The sequence below is a fragment of the Protomyctophum bolini genome (genome assembly GCF_963924005.1).
Source record: "Protomyctophum bolini genome assembly, chromosome: 4".
Lineage (NCBI taxonomy): Eukaryota > Metazoa > Chordata > Actinopteri > Myctophiformes > Myctophidae > Protomyctophum > Protomyctophum bolini.
The window spans coordinates 6,200,644-6,221,365 of record NC_137865.1 but is presented as its reverse complement, the minus strand read 5'-3'; the positions used below and the strand labels follow the sequence as shown (position 1 = coordinate 6,221,365).

The 20,722-nt window shown below is 44.6% G+C and overlaps 3 protein-coding genes across 3 annotated transcripts; all 3 read right to left on the bottom strand.

Annotated features, from left to right (window-relative positions):
* Positions 1–2,419: 2,419 nt before the first annotated feature.
* On the bottom strand, positions 2,420–5,436 carry LOC308313902 (carbohydrate sulfotransferase 3-like; the record flags this gene model as incomplete). The annotated part of the gene is made up of 3 exons (XM_080761229.1): positions 2,420–3,128; positions 4,011–4,487; positions 5,351–5,436. 3 exons carry the CDS (start codon positions 5,434–5,436, stop codon positions 2,420–2,422), a joined length of 1,272 nt encoding a protein of 423 aa, XP_080617355.1.
* A 4,545-nt stretch (positions 5,437–9,981) lies between these two features.
* Positions 9,982–12,833, bottom strand: LOC308313901 (carbohydrate sulfotransferase 3-like; the record flags this gene model as incomplete). The annotated part of the gene is made up of 3 exons (XM_080761228.1): positions 9,982–10,684; positions 11,564–12,037; positions 12,745–12,833. The coding sequence occupies 3 exons, from the start codon at positions 12,831–12,833 to the stop codon at positions 9,982–9,984; spliced, it is 1,266 nt and encodes a 421-aa protein (XP_080617354.1).
* Positions 12,834–16,943: 4,110 nt separating this feature from the next.
* LOC308313900 (carbohydrate sulfotransferase 3-like) lies at positions 16,944–20,119 on the bottom strand (the record flags this gene model as incomplete). The annotated part of the gene is made up of 3 exons (XM_080761227.1): positions 16,944–17,646; positions 18,754–19,239; positions 20,034–20,119. 3 exons carry the CDS (start codon positions 20,117–20,119, stop codon positions 16,944–16,946), a joined length of 1,275 nt encoding a protein of 424 aa, XP_080617353.1.
* Between the last annotated feature and the right edge of the window lie 603 nt (positions 20,120–20,722).

The following is a 20,722-nucleotide window of genomic DNA, read 5'->3' as shown; positions in this document are numbered from 1 at the left end:
CCAGGAGGCTGAGGTATATATATAATACATTTTCTAATATTACTCCTTCAGATTTTATCCGAATTTCACACAAATCGGTAGACATTATCTCCATAGTCATGTGATCAAGACAAGTTTGTTTGATTTCTCATAATCCATCCTGATTGGCTACGATTGGCTTCTAAACTTTTGAGGAGTAGCCCGCTTTGTATACCCGTTGTGTACAAATCGCCACAACTCCTCAATGCAGCATCTCAAATCAGCCTCATGGTGGCGCTACAACAGGCCAAGTCACATCACACAAATAAATAAACATATTACTCCTAAACATTTTGCAAACATACTTCACACTCACTCCTATTCTCCTTGAAAAACAGGATGAGGCCAAGTACTGGTTGTCAGCAATACCAATTGCTACCAATTGGTGCATAGCCCATCTGTCAGGCTGCAATAATGGACAGAGACTTGACTTAAGTATTGACCAGTATTCCACAGTCTTTATATTCAGCAGTTCTGCAGTAACAAACTGAATGCATCTATAATAGATACTCTGATACTGGTACTTTAAATTGACAAACAAATAATAAATACCACTCCATCACAATGAGTAGGCTATGCAAACTATATCATGGAAATAAATAACACCATATACTGTATGCTCAATATTAAACTGCATCTGTAGACATTGGTAGTGTTTCTTTTTTCACTTTGAACACAAGTTTATAATTATCATCCTCCAAAGATATCATCTGCTTTGCAGGGGACAGACTGAACTGTCAGCTCTGACCCTAGCTGCAATTTCACCAACATTGCAGCTCTAGGCCAAGCTTGAATTATCCTCTTTCAATCTGCCTAGCTTTTGTTGCATAAAAATCCACCGTAGACATGTTATGAGCTGCTTTCTGTCAAGAAGTTCTGTGCGGGTGATTCTGTGTTGGAGTTGCTTCAGTGCTTCCAAACTCCAGCACTTTAAAAAAGAAAATCTCTGCACAGAATATCTTGACAGAAAGTAGCTCATATAACATGTCTATGGTGGATTTTTATGACACAAAAGCTTGGCAGATTGAAAGAAGATAATTCAAGCTTCGCCAAGAGCTAATGTTGGTGTGTTTAACAGCGTTTAATTAAGCAGATCACAGATGAAATTTGGATGAGTAGGGAGTCAATGGAGGGTATTGCAGCTCTTAGATTCATCGGATTAAAAAGAAAATCTAGAGTTGCAAATTGCGGCTAGGATGACCCCTGGTGGCCACATAAAGGGGACAGAATCATGATAGAATGTTTACGTTTGGATCAGCCTGGATCCAAACCTGCCTGGAATGAATGCTTTGAATTTTGTCACGTGCCAAAAAACGGTGATACAACAAAGAAGTAAGTAATTAAAAAAACCACCACAGTAACTCCAGAGTCCAGACACGTATTATGAGCATTATTTGACGTTAAGCATATCAGACTTGCATCTCTTACACTACGTGAATCACTCATTACAGGGCATAGAACACGACAATATCAACATATTCATTCACTTACTTTCGTCATTGACTCAAAGCTTGTGAAACATATACTGGAACTTAGTTCAGACGATACAAACGGAGGTAATATACTCAATGTTTCTCTCTCGTGGGCGCCGGGTAGTAGGTCTACGTCACTTCTTGCATTAAAGGTACAAACACCCGCATGGTCCTGGCACTACTGGTGGAGACCTGTGCCCAGAAGGGCACTTTTTCTAGTTATTAATGTAGCACACTTTCACACACAAGCATAATATATTAAATGTTGAATACAAATGTGGGACCAACAAACAAGTGTCACAATCCAATAAAGATATAGGAAATCATTAAATCAAATATAAGCCTAAGCTAGCTAGATATAAGTAAAAATATTGCTGCAAGCAGCAATAAAACGGGACCAAGCAATATGCCTTTTTATGCTGCTCAGCTGCTCAACAGTGCCACGAACTGCCGTCATGTACATCAGCAGATGGCATGATTGTGTTGCCCAGGAGCGACCACAGTGTTAACCCAAAATCCGCCATTAGTGAGTCCCGTCATCAAATTGACATGTTCTACAATAAACAGGTTTGTCTTGTGTATTATAATAATGGTCCGAATTTTATGCAGCATCTCGATTTAGAGGGGGTCCTACTGTATGCACAGAAAACAATATAGAGTACATACAGTACAGTGCAAAAACACAATACACGCGATACACAATACGTAATACACTCATGGCACAATGAATGTTTTATCCCTTATATTTCCTGAATAAGTGTCATTGAGGCACAACTGGTAAATGTGGATAATTTGACATAATTCTCAAGGATCAAATGTCCGATCACTGGTAAAGCAGCGGGATAACCGTCTCCATCTCGTGACCCGTTTAGTTTGGAAACGTTAACTTTTGGCCACCAATCCACCTGCAACAAAAAGAGCAATCTTTGCTACATTAAGTAAGACGGGTCAAGCAGGCTGACGGACCCATTGACCAGCGTCTTCTCATCGTCCACGAAGCTGTACCCAAACAGTTCCATGGTGGGCCCGCACACCCTCTGAACGACCTGGGCCAGCTCGTACGGCAGGCTGAACCTCCACTTATCCGCCTGCTCAAAGGAGTTCCTCTCGGTGGAGAAAACATTGCCGGCCACCGCCGCCGCCGGCACGGCATGCGTGTTCCTCCGAATCCACTCCCTGGCCTGCGAGCTGAACGGTATCCCTGCGAAGCGGTACATCTCCTCGGCCTTCTGCGCAGGGTAGCGGGCGACGTCCTCGTAGCGCAGCAGCATGTAGCGTCGCCTCAGCCAGCGGGGCTGGCTTAGCCCCGCCACGGCCGACGAGCGGGCACGTTCGCATTCCTCCCTCAGCCGCCTCACCTCCTTGTCGTCGTCGGGCACCTGGCCGTGCAGCTGCGCCCACTCCCGCCACTTCTCGTAGTCGCTGGCGAAGGCCTCCATGCGGGACGCCAGCATGGCCCGGGGGTCTCGCACCAGCTGGATGACCCTCACGTCCAGACGAGGGTCCTCCGCCAAGGGACGCAGGCTGTCCAGTCGGTTCACGCGGACGACCTTGATGGCGCGGTGCTCTTTGGTGAGGCAGGATTCGGATGCCAGGGTCAGGTTGAGAGGCCCACAGCTTTGCGTTTTGCACTGGAGCCTGGGTGAAGAGAGAGGGACACATCTAGCTGTGAGTCCTTAGTTGTGGAGTCAAAACAAGACACACTGGCCCCCTTTCTGAAACCAGCTCCTCGCCACTCGCCCTACACACTTGCCCTCGATATGTGCGTTCACGCGAGGCTGCGCCATATTAAGCGTCGTCCGAAACCAAGCAGCCTTGCAGTGGAAGTGGCTTATAAAGCCCTCAAGAGCGAGTCTGTGCCGATCTAGACTCGATTGCCTTGTGCAGCCCTGCTCTCTGTCCGCATGGAAACCGCGACCCAGCACCCTAATCAAGGGAACCATTTGGGACCCATTTGGTTGTCGCAGAAACATTTTTATGGGTCCCGTTATTTGTTTGTTTTTTCCAACATCATGTTTTTAATTATTATTATTTCTGAATATTTTCTAAAATACATTCCCAAACAAGCGTTGTTGTTATTTTCACTAGTTTGGATCCCAGCTAGGGAGACATCACATTTCTCTTTTGGGTCACGGGCTAAAAGTTTGGGAGCCTCTCTATAATAACTTATTCCCAGGTTTCCAGACAGTTGCATACTCGTTTTCTGTTCGGGTTCATTTTCCTGCAGCATTGTTTGATTGACCGCTTTTCAAGCAGCTGGCAAAAAATAAGCTATGATGACTAAAACTATGACTAAATGGTAGGGGGAGGGATTTGTTTTTTATCTTATGGTATTGATGTATTTAGGCAACTAAAACTAGACTAAAACTAAAACAGGTCAGATGACTAAAATATGACTAAAACTTAATGGACAACACTAACAGACCAAATATGTACACAGCTGGCCCATACAGTCTCTACTTGCAAACAACAGTTATCACTATAGAGCATATCTCGAAAATCTGCAATACAGTAGGCTACCACACGTCCTCGACCACTGGAGTGCAGACGGGCTCTTTACAGAGAGCTACGCTGGACTCTCTGCGGAACAGCGCGGGCGTCATGTGGTCCTGAGGCCACCGCCACATGAACTTCTCCAGAGGGGTGAAGTCGCACAGGAACAGCCCCCGGAGAACGTCTTTCTGGATCAGCACCTCCGCCGCCTCGCTGGTGGCGACCCCGATGGCGCCCTCGATGGCCTCCAGCGTGTTTTGCACGTGCCACAGCGGTTCGTACAGGTAGAACATGTTGTCGCCATGCTGGTTGAAAAACTCCCCCACGAACGAGGAGCCCGTCCTGCCCGCGGCCAAGATCAGGATGTGCTTGTTGTGGCCTCCGCTGTGGCTGTAGGCGTCCATGTCCTCCTCCTCCTCCTCTGGCTCCTCGGAGGGCAGACCCTGCTGGCTTAAATTCAGCAGGGTTTGTGGAGCCTGTCTCTGGATCAGCTCATAGGAGGCCCTGATGCGACATGATGAATTGATTATAGCTCAGTGGTTCGCAAACCTTTTTCATGTCAAGAACCCCCAAATCCACATTTATTAGCCCGCCGACCTCCATTTGAAAATATATGCCAAGGACCCCATAAAAGATTATTTTGACGACTGTAGAGTGATTTATACCCCATTTAATGGCATTTATATCTCTGGGACCCCAATTTATTTTAGTAAAATCAATGTTAATCTAACTCTGAGAGTGTACAAATGGAACCAAATGGTCCATTTGGTTCCATTTGTACACTCTCAAAGTTACAGACCCATAAAAGTCCATTTGGTTCCAAACTATCATTTAGCTCTGGACTCCCTGGAAGTCCCTCAAGGACCCCTGCAGGTCCACAGACCCCACTTTGAGAACCACTGGATTAGTTTACATTTCATATAAACTAATTCAGCGTATGAACGCCTCAGCATATCCGGCACAGTATGCAATACAGTACTCCAGCTGCGTCCAGCATCATATCTTCTTCCCTGTGAGTGTGAGGACTCACAGTGATAAGGTGGCCACCGAAACGGTGGCTAGTAAAAACAGAGAGTCGTGTTTGGGTGAGCGGTGAGTCGCTTATCGCCGCGGTGTGACGTCATGTTGTAGTTTTTTAAGGAGTATGCTTTCGATTTGTATGGCCTTTTCTTTGCTTAAGCGTTATAGGTCGAATTGTGTAGTATATATACCGGTATTACAGTGGTTCTCAAAGTGGGGTCCTTGAGGGGGTTCCCAGGGGCTCACCAGCAAAATGATAGATGGTTTAGGAATAGGAACCAATAATGTACAAATGGAAACAAACGGATCCCTACGTTCTACTGTATTACAATATGAAATCCACTCACCTTGATAAGAAGTTGGTCTTTTTTTTGATGGTGACCAGGGACACCATGCAGGTGAAGATTATTGCACACTTGTATATGTTCTTCATTCTTGTGGTGGACCTCAAAGGTGACGTCTACACGTCTCCCGTCTTGAAGCAATCTGTTCACTCCGCTCTCATCGCTGTCGTTCAACGGACAATAAAGCATTCAGATGGAGGTAAAAAGGCCTCATTTACTGATAAGTGATAACGTGCAGGATATTAAGAAAAACATTAGTCCCATTTACACTATGGCAGCCAAATCTAGCCTGAATCAGATCAGCTGCCAAGTCGCGTCACACAAATAAATACTCCTAAACATTTTGCCAAACATACATCACACTCACTCCTATTCTCTTTGAAAAACAGGATGAGGCCAAGTACTGGTTGTCAGCAATACCAATTGCTACCAATTGGTGCACAGCCTATCTGTCAGGCTGCAATAATGGACAGAGACTTGACTTCCAGTATTCCACAGTCTTTATATTCAGCAGTTCTGCAGTAACAAACTGAATGCATCTATAATAGATACTGGTACTTGACAAATTGACAAACAAATAATAAATACCACTCCATCACAATGAGTAGGCTATGCAAACTATATCATGGAAATAAATAACACCATATACTGTATGCTCAATATTAAACTGCATCTGTAGACATTGGTAGTGTTTCTTTTTTCACTTTGAACACAAGTTTATAATTATCATCCTCCAAAGATATCATCTGCTTTGCAGGGGACTGAACTGTCAGCTCTGAATTCACCAACATTGCAGCTCTAGGCCAAGCTTGAATTATCCTCTTTCAATCTGCCTAGCTTTTGTTGCATAGAAATCCACCGTAGACATGTTATGAGCTGCTTTCTGTCAAGAAGTTCTGTGCAGGTGATTCTGTGTTGGAGTTTGGAAACACTTGTTTTTATTAACGGGTCGCGCTGCTGCCTCTTGCATTATGTGCAAATGCGAAACAGGTGGTACGCATGCAGGGCCGTTGGCGTTCAGTGACTTACGACGAGTGCTTCCAAACTCCAGCACTTTAAAAAAGAAAATCTCTGCACAGAATATCTTGACAGAAAGTAGCTCATATAACATGTCTATGGTGGATTTTTATGACACAAAAGCTTGGCAGATTGAAAGAAGATAATTCAAGCTTCGCCAAGAGCTAATGTTGGTGTGTTTAACAGCGTTTAATTAAGCAGATCACGATCACAGATGAAATTTGGATGAGTATAGGGAGTCAATGGAGGGTATTGCAGCTCTAGATTCATCCGATTAAAAAGAAAATCTAGAGTTGCAAATTGCGGCTAGGATGACCCCTGGTGGCCACATAAAGGGGACAGAATCATGATAGAATGTTTACGTTTGGATCAGTAAAAACAACCTGCCTGGAATGAATGCTTTGAATTAGGTCACGTGCCAAAAAACGGTGATACAACAAAGAAGTAATTAACAAACCACCACAGTAACTCCAGAGTCCAGACACTGGACTGGATATTATGAGCATTATTTGACGTTAAACATATCAGACTCCTTGCATCTCTTACGTGAATCACTCATTACAGGGCATAGAACACGACAATATCAACATATTCTTTCACTTACTTTCGTCATTGACTCAAAGCTTGTGAAAAATATACTGGAACTTAGTTCAGACAATACAATAAACGGATGTAATATACTCAATGTTTCTCTCTCGTGGGCGCCGGGTAGTAGGTCTACGTCACTGCATTAAAGGTACAAACACCCGTATAAGTCCTGGCACTCAGATTTCAGATTTTTATTGAAGGGACAGCCCCTTGAGATGCAGCATCTCATTTTCAAGAGGGACCCATAAAAAACAAAATACAGAAAAGCATAGGCCTACTAGTACACAGATACAAACAGATAAACAAATACATACATACACAAATAGCTTGCTCACCATCTTCCACCTAAATCACCAACCACCACATAATACACAGTGTAGATAAGGTCACAGCGCAAATATTTCAGGGTCATAAAAAGTTACAGTCAGGTTAGAAGCAAAGACAAGTTGAGTCTAGATGTGAATGTAAGGAGGTCCTGAAGCTACTATATGATGAGATGGATCTAAGATCTAGAGGGAGGTTGTTCCAATCGAATGGGGCTTTGTAGGAGAAAGACCTCCGCCCAACCACATTGGAGATTTTGGGGATTTTAAAGTAAGGGTATTGAAGATGTCTTAGTGGATAGGATGAGGTAGACTGAGCCAGGTACTGTTTTAGGTAATCAGGGCACCTAAAATAAATGCATTTATAAGTGAAGAGATACCAGTGTAGTTGCCGTCTTGATTTAGGCTGCAGCCAATTGAGTGATTTGTACATGAGGCAGTGGTGGGTATCATATGGGCATCTCAATACAAACCTGCACAGGGAGTTGTATAAAACATTTAGAGGTTTAAGATGAGAGTCAGTTGTGTTCTGATACACAACATCTGCGTAGTCAATAATGGGAAGAATCACTTGAGCAATAATTCTTTTCCTAACATCAAAGGAGAAGCAATTAATAGAACGGTAAAGTGAGCTAAGTCAACCATAGGTTTTTTTAGTAACGTAATCTATGTGTGGTTTGAAGGTAAGCTCTGGGTCGAGCCACACTCCAAGATATTTAAAGGAGTCAACTTTCTCAAGTTGGGAGCCATTTGAAAAATGAATGTCTATACCAAGTGTGCTTGCTTGACTGCGACGTGTGCCAAACACCATGCTGCAGGACTTCCTCTTATTCAACAGTAATTTATTCTTGTGGAGCCAGTTCTGAACAAGGTTGAAATCGGATTGTAAGGATGATTGAATATGAGTTATGTCAGAGCCAGAATAATATATAACCGTGTCATCAGCATAGAGCTGAACTTGACTGTGTGAGCAAATGTCAGGTAAATCATTAATAAAAATAGAAAAAAGGAGTGGACCCAAGGTGGAACCTTGTGGGACACCTTTATCAATAATAGTATAATCAGATTGGGTACCTTGTGAAACAACATACTGGCGCCTATTATGGAGATAAGCATTGAACCAGAGGATGGCATTTCGCTGTAAGCCAATGGAATGGTGCTTGTCAAGAAGTAGATAATGGTCGACCACGTCAAAGGCTTTGGATAAATCTATAAATATTGCTCCAGTAAGGAGGCCTTTACTGGAGGATAGGAGTACGTCATTGGTGAATTTTAGCAGGGCTGTAGTGGTGGAAAAATGTGGTCTGAAACCTGATTGGACTGGGGACAGGATGTTGTGGAGACTGAGATAATGTGAGAGCTGATTATAGATCAGTTTTTCAAATATTTTTGCAGTGGTACAGATAATGGAGATGGGACGATAGTTATTGGGATCAGATGTGTTCCCACTCTTAAAGATGGGGGTGACTTTCGCACATTTCCATATTGATGGAAATTAGGAGGTTGACAGAGAGAGGTTAAATAAATCCGCAAGGGGATACATGAGAATGTGAGCAGCAAGTTTGATGAATTTGGATTCAAGGCCATCCGGACCAGCCCCACAGCTTTCCTTCAGTTCACTGATGACACGATGTACATCTACAGGTGTGATGTTTTTAAATGAAAAGGATCCATTGTGTGTATTAATTGTAGATGGGCCTGCTGTGATATACGAGTTTGCATCTGGGGTGTTGGCACAGATAGAGGAAAAGTGATTGTTGAGGGCTTGGGAAATATGCAGTGGGTCAGATATTATATTATTATTAATTTTGAGGTGTTTTATGGAGCTTTTATTGTTTTTGTTAAGAAAGTGATTCAATTTATTCCAAAACTGTTTGGGGTTATGGAAGTCATGTCTGAAGCTATTTTTATAGTGATCTGATTGTGCATTCCTTGTTTGAGTTTTGCATTGGTTTCTCCTGGTGGAGACCTGTGCCCAGAAGGGCACTTTTTCTAGTTATTAATGTAGCACACTTTCACACACAAGCATAATATATTAAATATTGAATACAAATGTGGGACGAACAAACAAGTGTCGCAATCCAATAAAGATATAGGAAATCATTAAATCAAATATAGGCCTAAGCTAGCTAGATAGAAGTAAAAAATATTGCTGCAAGCAGCAATAAGACGGGACCAAGCAATATGCCTTTTTAGGCTGCTCAGCTGCTCAACAGTGCCACGAACTGCCGTCATGTACATCAGCAGATGGCATGATTGTGTTGCCCAGGACCGACCACAGTGTTAACCCAAAATCCGCCATTAGTGAGTCCTGTCATCAAATTGACAATAAACAGGTTTGTCTTGTGTATTATAATAATGGTCCGAATTTTATGCAGCATCTCGATTTAGAGGGGGTCCTACTGTATGCACAGATAAAACAATATAGAGTACATACAGTACAGTGCAAAAACACAATACACACAATACACAATACGTAATACACTCATGGTCACTCATGGTTTTATCCCTTATATTTCCTGGAAAAGTGTCATTGAGGCACAACTGGTAAATGTGGATAATTTTACATAATTCTCAAGGATCAAATGTCCGATCACTGGTAAAGCAGCGGGATAACCGTCTCCATCTCGTGACCCGTTTAGTTTGGAAACGTTAAATAACTTTTGGCCACCAATCCACCTGCAACAATTAAAAGAGCAATCTTTGCTACATTAAGTAAGACGGGTCAAGCAGGCTGAGGGACCCATTGACCAGCGTCTTCTCATCGTCCACGAAGCTGTACCCAAACAGTTCCATGGTGGGCCCGCACACCCTCTGAACGACCTGGGCCAGCTCGTACGGCAGGCTGAACCTCCACTTATCCGCCTGCTCAAAGGAGTTCCTCTCGGTGGAGAAAACTTTGCCGGCCGCCGCCGGCGCGGCATGCGTGTTCCTCCGAATCCACTCCCTGGCCTGCGAGCTGAACGGTATCCCTGCGAAGCGGTACATCTCCTCGGCCTTCTGCGCAGGGTAGCGGGCGACGTCCTCGTAGCGCAGCAGCATGTAGCGTCGCCTCAGCCAGCGGGGCTGGCTTAGCCCCGCCACGGCCGACGAGCGGGCACGTTCGCATTCCCCCCTCAGCCGCCTCACCTCCTTGTCGTCGTCAGGCACCTGGCCGTGCAGCTGCGCCCACTCCCGCCACTTCTTGTAGTTGCTGGCGAAGGCCTCCATGCGGGACGCCAGCATGGCCCGGGGGTCTCGCACCAGCTGGATGACCCTCACGTCCAGACGAGGGTCCTCCACCAAGGGACGCAGGCTGTCCAGCCGGTTCACGCGGATGACCTTGATGGCGCGGTGCTCTTTGGTGAGGCAGGATTCGGATGCCAGGGTCAGGTTGAGAGGCCCACAGCTTTGCGTTTTGCACTGGAGCCTGGGTGAAGAGAGGGACACATCTAGCTGTGAGTCCTTAGTAGTGGAGTCAAAACAAGACACACTGTCCCCCTTTCTGAAACCAGCTCCTCGCCACTCGCCCTACACACTTGCCCTCGATATGTGCGTTCACGCGAGGCTGCGCCATATTAAGTGTCGTCCGAAACCAAGCAGCCTTGCAGTGGAAGTGGCTTATAAAGCCCTCAAGAGCGAGTCTGTGCCGATCTAGACTCGATTGCCGTGTGCAGCCCTGCATCATGTTTTTAATTATTATTATTTCTGAATATTTTCTAAAATACATCCCCAAACAAATCAACATTTTTCATCAATGAAATACTAATTCAATTATTTGTTCAGTAATTTCATGAAATAAAAGAAAAATCTAAGAAAGTCTATAAATTAGAAAAGGAATGTTTAAGTAGTGAAAATCTACAATCTCACAACACAGTGCGGATCCCAGCTAGGGAGACATCACATTTCTCTTTTGGGTCACGGGCTAAAAGTTTGGGAGACTCTCTATAATAAATGTATTCCCAGGTTTCCAGACAGTTGCATACTCGTTTTCTGTTCGGGTTCATTTTCCTGCAGCATTGTTTGATTGACCGCTTTTCAAGCAGCTGGCAAAAAATAAGCTATGATGACTATGACTAAATGGTAGGGGGAGGGATTTGTTTTTTATCTTATGGTATTGATGTATTTAGGCAACTAAAACTAGACTAAAACTAAAACAGGTCAGATGACTAAAATATGACTCAAACTTAATGGACAACACTAACAGACCAAACATGTTCTTTATACACAGCTGGCCCATACAGTCTCTACTTGAAAACAACAGTTATCACTAGAGCATATCTCGAAAATCTGCAATACAGTAGGCTACCACACGTCCTTGACCACTGGAGTGCAGACGGGCTCTTTACAGAGAGCTACGCTGGACTCTCTGCGGAACAGCGCGGGCGTCATGTGGTCCTGAGGCCACCACATGAACTTCTCCAGAGGGGTGAAGTCGCACAGGAACAGCCCCCGGAGAACGTCTTTCTGGATCAGCACCTCCGCCGCCTCGCTGGTGGCGACCCCGATGGCGCCCTCGATGGCCTTCAGCATGTTTTGCACGTGCCACAGCGGTTCGTACAGGTAGAACATGTTGTCGCCATGCTGGTTGAAAAACTCCCCCACGAACGAGGAGCCCGTCCTGCCCGCGGCCAAGATCAGGATGTGCTTGTTGTGGCCTCCGCTGTGGCTGTAGGCGTCCATGTCCTCCTCCTCCTCCTCTGGTTCCTCGGAGGGCAGACCCTGCTGGCTTAAATTCAGCAGGGTTTGTGGAGCCTGTCTCAGGATCAGCTCATCGGAGGCCCTGATGCGACATGATGAATTGATTATAGCTCAGTGGTTCGCAAACCTTTTTCATGTCAAGAACCCCCAAATCCACATTTATTAGCCCGCCGACCTCCATTTGAAAATATATGCCAAGGACCCCATAAAAGATTATTTTGACGACTGTATAGTGATTTAATGGCATTTATATCTCTGGGACCCCAATTTATTTTTGTAAAATCAATGTTAATCTAACTCTGAGAGTGTACAAATGGAACCAATGGCAAATGGTCCATTTGGTTCCATTTGTACACTCTCAAAGTTACAGACCCATAAAAGTCCATTTGGTTCCAAACTATCATTTAGCTCTGGACTCCCTGGAAGTCCCTCAAGGACCCCTGCAGGTCCACAGACCCCACTTTGAGAACCACTGGATTAGTTCACATTTCATATAAACTAATTCAGCGTATGAACGCCTCAGCATATCCGGCACAGTATACAATACAGTACTCCAGCATCATATCTTCTTCCCTGTGAGTGTGAGGACTCACAGTGATAAGGTGGCCGGCTAGTAAAAACAGAGAGTCGTGTTTGGGTGAGCGGTGAGTCGCTTAACGCCGCGGTGTGACGTCATGTTGTAGTTTTTTAAGGAGTATGCGTTCAGTTTAGGAATAGGAACCAATAATGTACAAATGGAAACAAACGGATCGCTACGTTCCACTGTATTACAATATGAAATCCACTCACCTTGATAAGAAGTTGGTCTCCTTTTTGATGATGACCAGGGACACGATGCAGCAGGTGAAGATCATGGCACACTTGTATATGTTCTTCATTCTTGTGGTGGACCTCAAAGGTGACGTCTCCCGTCTTGAAGCAATCTGTTCACTCCGCTCTCATCGCTGTCGTTCAACGGACAATAAAGCATTCAGATGGAGGTAAAAAGGCCTCATTTAGTAATAACGTGCAGGATATATATATTTTTTTTAATTTTTTTTTTTTATCCCACGATTTTGTAACCCATTTTTCACCCCTGTGTCAATCATCTAATGTGATCCTGGGCTCTACACACCCTCCACCAACCTAGTCCCCATATATGGGGGACAAGGGGAGTTCAACGGCTTCCTTCATGCCTGAGTGTCCAAGTTGCTCCTTTACACCTGACAGGGGGGAGTTTCCCTGGTTGGACGTAGCGCGTGGAAGGAACACGTTATTCCAACCAGTTCCTTTCCCCTCCATCAGGCGCCCCGGCTGGCCAGGGGGAGGCAGTTTAGTGACCAGGATGATTAAACTTATTCGTTTAAATTAGTCTAAATGCAGACAGGTCACATGGAAATCAGATTTTTTACAAATGTGACTTGATTCACAGTGGCTGCGGTTACATGAGGGCTTTTTCATTCAGAATGAAAACTTCAGAATTCATTAATTCAGAAGTAATGTTTTTTTGCTGCGTGTTTACATGGGAAAGGTCATTCCGAATGAGTGTTTACACGAGTCCACAATTGTTTCAATAGGATTTTAAAATGGAATAAACCGGTCAGTTACATCAGATCTAAGTTTAAATCAGATTGGCCATTTTCATTCCGATTTAAGTTTTTGTAGGACATGACAACTTTTAATATATAGAATTTAACTTTTATTCTGAATGAAAAGGGGATTTAACTGTCCATGTAAACGTAGCCAGTGGCTACGTTTACATGGACAGTGTCTTCATGTATATAACAGCATAGTTTGTTTTCCCCAGCAGTACTGAATAATATAAATAGCACTCTAGCTCACCTTTGTACTTGAGGATGCTGCAACTCCTGTGTGTAAATGACAACTTTGACAAGTGCTGCCTATTGCTGTTGTGTCTGAACTAGTCAACGGCGTCAACTCCGTGGGTGCGCAGGAGCCGAAGCAGTGAAGCACCCACTGGCAAAATAATAAGCCAATAATAATAAGTTGCTACTCTCAGGGCCGGATTAACCATCCGCCGCTATGTGCAGCTGAACAGGGGCATGTGGCAAGAGAGGCATATTTAAAAAAAAAAAAAAAAAAAAAAAAAAAAAAAAATCAGGTCAGGCCAGCCAGCCACAACCAGCGCAGCAAAAACAATCTCTCCTAAGCTCAGGCCATGCCAGCCACAGTCAATTTCAATTCAATTCAGGCAGTGTTGCTGCAGCACAGTGCAGCGCACTAAACTGCCCTTTATAAAAAGTTTATAAACACTGTTAATGGAGGGAAGAAGTTAATAATATAAATAACATCAGATGGTAGATTTCTCATGTGAAATTGCTGTAAAGGCCCCCAAAATGTCCCCCAAGGGCCCCCAACATTTTGGCGCGCGACTTGGTGAGATCTGCCTCTGAAAAACTTTTACAGATAGAACAGTCAGTGTTTCCCAAACTGGAAACGGGCACTAGGGACATGTGGGCACATGGACAACTGCCCAATTGTCCAGGTGCCAACATGTCCCTCGTGCCCAGTTGTCCTGGTGCCCACATGTCCCGGTGCCCACAGGTCCCTAGTGCCCATATGTCCCTAGTGCCCAGTTGTCCTGGTGCCCACATGTCCCTATAGTGCCCAGATGGTTTTGGTGCCCGGAAAATGCCCAAGAAATGGCCAGAAAATGCCATTAAAAAAAAAAAAATCTGCGCCCTCGCTTTGCTCGGGCGCGAGAGTCGCATTTCTGAAATGCATTTTACTGGTAAAAAAAAAAGAAAACCAATGTAATTTATTGCAATGGTTGCCAGTTGTATTCCAGTGAAGTTGTACTATTTGCCTATACCTTATTGTGTTCCATGTGTTCGGGGTTGGTCGTGCCCGCGCTATGGGGGGGGGGGGGGGGGGGGGGGGGCATTAAAAATTATCTGCACAGGGGCACTCATGGGGGTTAATCTGGCCCTGGCTACTCTAAGTAGGCTACTGTCGTTAGAGGAACCCTCCGCCACTGCAACTAGTACAACTTGTTCGTTTAGTTTCTTTCCCCTTGTAATATAATCTTAATCATGATTGTACTGTACATTATTTACATATTTCAGTTTCAAGTTGCAAGTGCCAAACAATGAACAATGAAGATGCAAAATAACAGGAACAAACACCCCTCCTCTATCTAGAGAGGAGAGCCAGTAAGATTGTAAGGATGATTGAATATGAGTTATGTCAGAGCCAGAATAATATATAACCGTGTCATCAGCATAGAGCTGAACTTGACTGTGTGAGCAAATGTCAGGTAAATCATTAATAAAAATAGAAAAAAGGAGTGGACCCAAGGTGGAACCTTGTGGGACAACTTTATCAATAATAGTATAATCAGATTGGGTACCTTGTGAAACAACATACTGGCGCCTATTATGGAGATAAGCATTGAACCAGAGGATGGCATTTCGCTGTAAGCCAATGGCATGGAGCTTGTCAAGTAGATAATGGTCGACCACATCAAAGGCTTTGGATAAATCTATAAATATTGCTCCAGTAAGGAGGCCTTTACTGGAGGATAGGAGTACGTCATTGGTGAATTTTAGCAGGGCTGTAGTGGTGGAAAAATGTGGTCTGAAACCTGATTGGACTGGGGACAGGATGTTGTGGAGACTGAGATAATGTGAGAGCTGATTATAGATCAGTTTTTCAAATATTTTTGCAGTGGTACAGATAATGGAGATGGGACGATAGTTATTGGGATCAGATGTGTCCCCACTCTTAAAGATGGGGGTGACTTTCGCACATTTCCATATTGATGGAAATGAGGAGGTTGACAGAGAGAGGTTAAATAAATCCGCAAGGGGATACATGAGAATGTGAGCAGCAAGTTTGATGAATTTGGATTCAAGGCCATCCGGACCAGCCCCACAGCTTTCCTTCAGTTCACTGATGACACGATGTACATCTACAGGTGTGATGTTTTTAAATGAAAAGGATCCATTGTGTGTATTAATTGTAGATGGGCCTGCTGTGATATACGAGTTTGCATCTGGGGTGTTGGCACAGATAGAGGAAAAGTGATTGTTGAGGGCTTGGGAAATATGCAGTGGGTCAGATATTATATTATTATTAATTTTGAGGTGTTTTATGGAGCTTTTATTGTTTTTGTTAAGAAAGTGATTCAATTTATTCCAAAACTGTTTGGGGTTATGGAAGTCATGTCTGAAGCTATTTTTATAGTGATCTGATTGTGCATTCCTTGTTTGAGTTTTGCATTGGTTTCTCCTGGTGGAGACCTGTGCCCAGAAGGGCACTTTTTCTAGTTATTAATGTAGCACACTTTCACACACAAGCATACTATATTAAATATTGAATACAAATGTGGGACCAACAAACAAGTGTCGCAATCCAATAAAGATATAGGAAATAATTAAATCAAATATAGGCCTAAGCTAGCTAGATAGAAGTAAAAAATATTGCTGCAAGCAGCAATAAAACGGGACCAAGCAATATGCCTTTTTAGGCTGCTCAGCTGCTGAACAGTGCCACGAACTGCCGTCATGTACATCAGCAGATGGCATGATTGTGTTGCCCAGGACCGACCACAGTGTTAACCCAAAATCCGCCATTAGTGAGTCCCGTCATCAAATTGACATGTTCTACAATAAACAGGTTTGTCTTGTGTATTATAATAATGGTCCGAATTTTATGCAGCATCTCGATTTAGAGGGGGTCCTACTGTATGCACAGATAAAACAATATAGAGTACATACAGTACAGTGCAAAAACACAATACACACGATACACAATACGTAATACACTCATGGCACAATTAATGTTTTATCCCTTATATTTCCTGAAAAAGTGCCATTGAGGCACAACTGGTAAATGTGGATAATTTTACATAATTCTCAAGGATCAAATGTCCGATCACTGGTAAAGCAGCGGGATAACCGTCTCCATCTCGTGACCCGTTTAGTTTGGAAACGTTAAATAACTTTTGGCCACCAATCCACCTGCAACAATTAAAAGAGCAATCTTTGCTACATTAAGTAAGACGGGTCAAGCAGGCTGACGGACCCATTGACCAGCGTCTTCTCATCGTCCACGAAGCTGTACCAAAACAGTTCCATGGTGGGCCCGCACACCCTCTGAACGACCTGGGCCAGCTCGTACGGCAGGCTGAACCTCCACTTATCCGCCTGCTCAAAGGAGTTCCTCTCGGTGGAGAAAACATTGCCGGCCGCCGCCGGCGCGGCATGCGTGTTCCTCCGAATCCACTCCCTGGCCTGCGAGCTGAACGGTATCCCTGCGAAGCGGTACATCTCCTCGGCCTTCTGCGCAGGGTAGCGGGCGACGTCCTCGTAGCGCAGCAGCATGTAGCGTCGCCTCAGCCAGCGGGGCTGGCTTAGCCCCGCCACGGCCGACGAGCGGGCACGTTCGCATTCCCCCCTCAGCCGCCTCACCTCCTTGTCGTCGTCGGGCACCTGGCCGTGCAGCTGCGCCCACTCCCGCCACTTCTTGTAGTTGCTGGCGAAGGCCTCCATGCGGGACGCCAGCATGGCCCGGGGGTCTCGCACCAGCTGGATGACCCTCACGTCCAGACGAGGGTCCTCCGCCAAGGGACGCAGGCTGTCCAGCCGGTTCACACGGATGACCTTGATGGCGCGGTGCTCTTTGGTGAGGCAGGATTCGGATGCCAGGGTCAGGTTGAGAGGCCCACAGCTTTGCGTTTTGCACTGGAGCCTGGGTGAAGAGAGAGGGACACATCTAGCTGTGAGTCCTTAGTTGTGGAGTCAAAACAAGACACACTGTCCCCCTTTCTGAAACCAGCTCCTCGCCACTCGCCCTACACACTTGCCCTCGATATGTGCGTTCACGCGAGGCTGCGCCATATTAAGTGTCGTCCGAAACCAAGCAGCCTTGCAGTGGAAGTGGCTTATAAAGCCCTCAAGAGCGAGTCTGTGCCGATCTAGACTCGATTGCCGTGTGCAGCCCTGCTCTCTGTCCGCATGGAAACCGCGACCCAGCACCCTAATCAAGGGAACTTGATTCAGCTGGAGGGGCACTTCTTACGAGGGAACCTCCCGAGAGCACTTCAAGTCAAGGGACTGGTTTCAGAAAGGGCCCCATTACAATGGTTGCCAAACACTGGGTCGGGACCCATTTGGTTGTCGCAGAAACATTTTTATGGGTCCCGTTATTTGTTTGTTTTTTCCAACATCATGTTTTTAATTATTATTATTTCTGAATATTTTCTAAAATACATTCCCAAACAAATCAACATTTTTCATCAATGAAATACTAATTCAATTATTTGTTCAGTAATTTCATGAAATAAAAGAAAAATCTAAGAAAGTCTATAAATTAGAAAAGGAATGTTTAAGTAGTGAAAATCTACAATCTCACAACACAGTGCGGATCCCAGCTAGGGAGTCATCACATTTCTCTTTTGGTCACGGGCTAAAAGTTTGGGAGCCTCTCTATAATAAATGTATTCCCAGGTTTCCAGACAGTTGCATACTCGTTTTCTGTTCGGGTTAATTTTCCTGCAGCATTGTTTGATTGACTGATTTTCAAGCAGCTGGCAAAAAATAAGCTATGATGACTAAAACTATGACTAAATGGTAGGGGGAGGGATTTGTTTTTTATCTTATGGTATTGATGTATTTAGGCAACTAAAACTAGACTAAAACTAAAACAGGTCAGATGACTAAAATATGACTAAAACTTAATGGACAACACTAACAGACCAAACATGTTCTTTATACACAGCTGGCCCATACAGTCTCTACTTGAAAACAACAGTTATCACTAGAGCATATCTCGAAAATCTGCAATACAGTAGGCTACCACACGTCCTCGACCACTGGAGTGCAGACGGGCTCTTTACAGAGAGCTACGCTGGACTCTCTGCGGAACAGCGCGGGCGTCATGTGGTCCTGAGGCCACCGCCACATGAACTTCTCCAGAGGGGTGAAGTCGCACAGGAACAGCCCCCGGAGAACGTCTTTCTGGATCAGCACCTCCGCCGCCTCGCTGGTGGCGACCCCGATGGCGACCCCGATGGCGCCCTCGATGGCCTTCAGCGTGTTTTGCACGTGCCACAGCGGTTCGTACAGGTAGAACATGTTGTCGCCATGCTGGTTGAAAAACTCCCCCACGAACGAGGAGCCCGTCCTGCCCGCGGCCAAGATCAGGATGTGCTTGTTGTGGCCTCCGCTGTGGCTGTAGGCGTCCATGTCCTCCTCCTCCTCTGGCTCCTCGGAGGGCAGACCCTGCTGGCTTAAATTCAGCAGGGTTTGTGGAGCCTGTCTCTGGATCAGCTCATAGGAGGCCCTGATGCGACATGATGAATTGATTATAGCTCAGTGGTTCGCAAACCTTTTTCATGTCAAGAACCCCCAAATCCACATTTATTAGCCCGCCGACCTCCATTCGAAAATATATGCCAAGGACCCCATAAAAGATTATTTTGACGACTGTAGAGTGATTTATACCCCATTTAATGGCATTTATATCTCTGGGACCCCAATTTATTTTTGTAAAATCAATGTTAATCTAACTCTGAGAGTGTACAAATGGAACTAAATGGTTCATTTATCATTTAGCTCTGGACTCCCTGGAAGTCCCTCAAGGACCCCTGCAGGTCCACAGACCCCACTTTGAGAACCACTGGATTAGTTTACATTTCATATAAACTAATTCAGAGTATGAACGCCTCAGCATATCCGGCACAGTATGCAATACAGTACTCCAGCATCATATCTTCTTCCCTGTGAGTGTGAGGACTCACAGTGATAAGGTGGCCACCGAAACGGTGGCTAGTAAAAACAGAGAGTCGTGTTTGGGTGAGCGGTGAGTCGCTTATCGCCGCGGTGTGACGTCATGTTGTAGTTTTTTAAGGAGTATGCTTTCGATTTGTATGGCCTTTTCTTTGCATAAGCGTTATAGGTCGAATTGTGTAGTATATATACCGGTATTACAGTGGTTCTCAAAGTGGGGTCCTTGAGGGGGTTCCCAGGGGCTCACCAGCAAAATGATAGATAGTTTAGGAATAGGAACCAATAATGTACAAATGGAAACAAACGGATCCCTACGTTCTACTGTATTACAATATGAAATCCACTCACCTTGATAAGAAGTTGGTCTTTTTTTTGATGGTGACCAGGGACACCATGCAGGTGAAGATTATGGCACACTTGTATATGTTCTTCATTCTTGTGGTGGACCTCAAAGGTGACGTCTACACGTCTCCCGTCTTGAAGCAATCTGTTCACTCCGCTCTCATCGCTGTCGTTCAACGGACAATAAAGCATTCAGATGGAGGTAAAAAGGCCTCATTTACTGATAACGTGCAGGATATTAAGAAAAACATTAGTCCCATTTACACTATGGCAGCCAAATCTAGCCTGAATCAGATCAGCTGCCAAGTCGCGTCACACAAATAAATAAACATATTACTCCTAAACATTTTGCCAAACATACATCACACTCACTCCTATTCTCTTTGAAAAACAGGATGAGGCCAAGTAGCAAGTACTGGTTGTCAGCAATACCAATTGCTACCAATTGGTGCACAGCCTATCTGTCAGGCTGCAATAATGGACAGAGACTTGACTTCCAGTATTCCACAGTCTTTATATTCAGCAGTTCTGCAGTAACAAACTGAATGCATCTATAATAGATACTGGTACTTTAAATTGACAAACAAATAATAAATACCACTCCATCACAATGAGTAGGCTATGCAAACTATATCATGGAAATAAATAACACCATATACTGTATGCTCAATATTAAACTGCATCTGTAGACATTG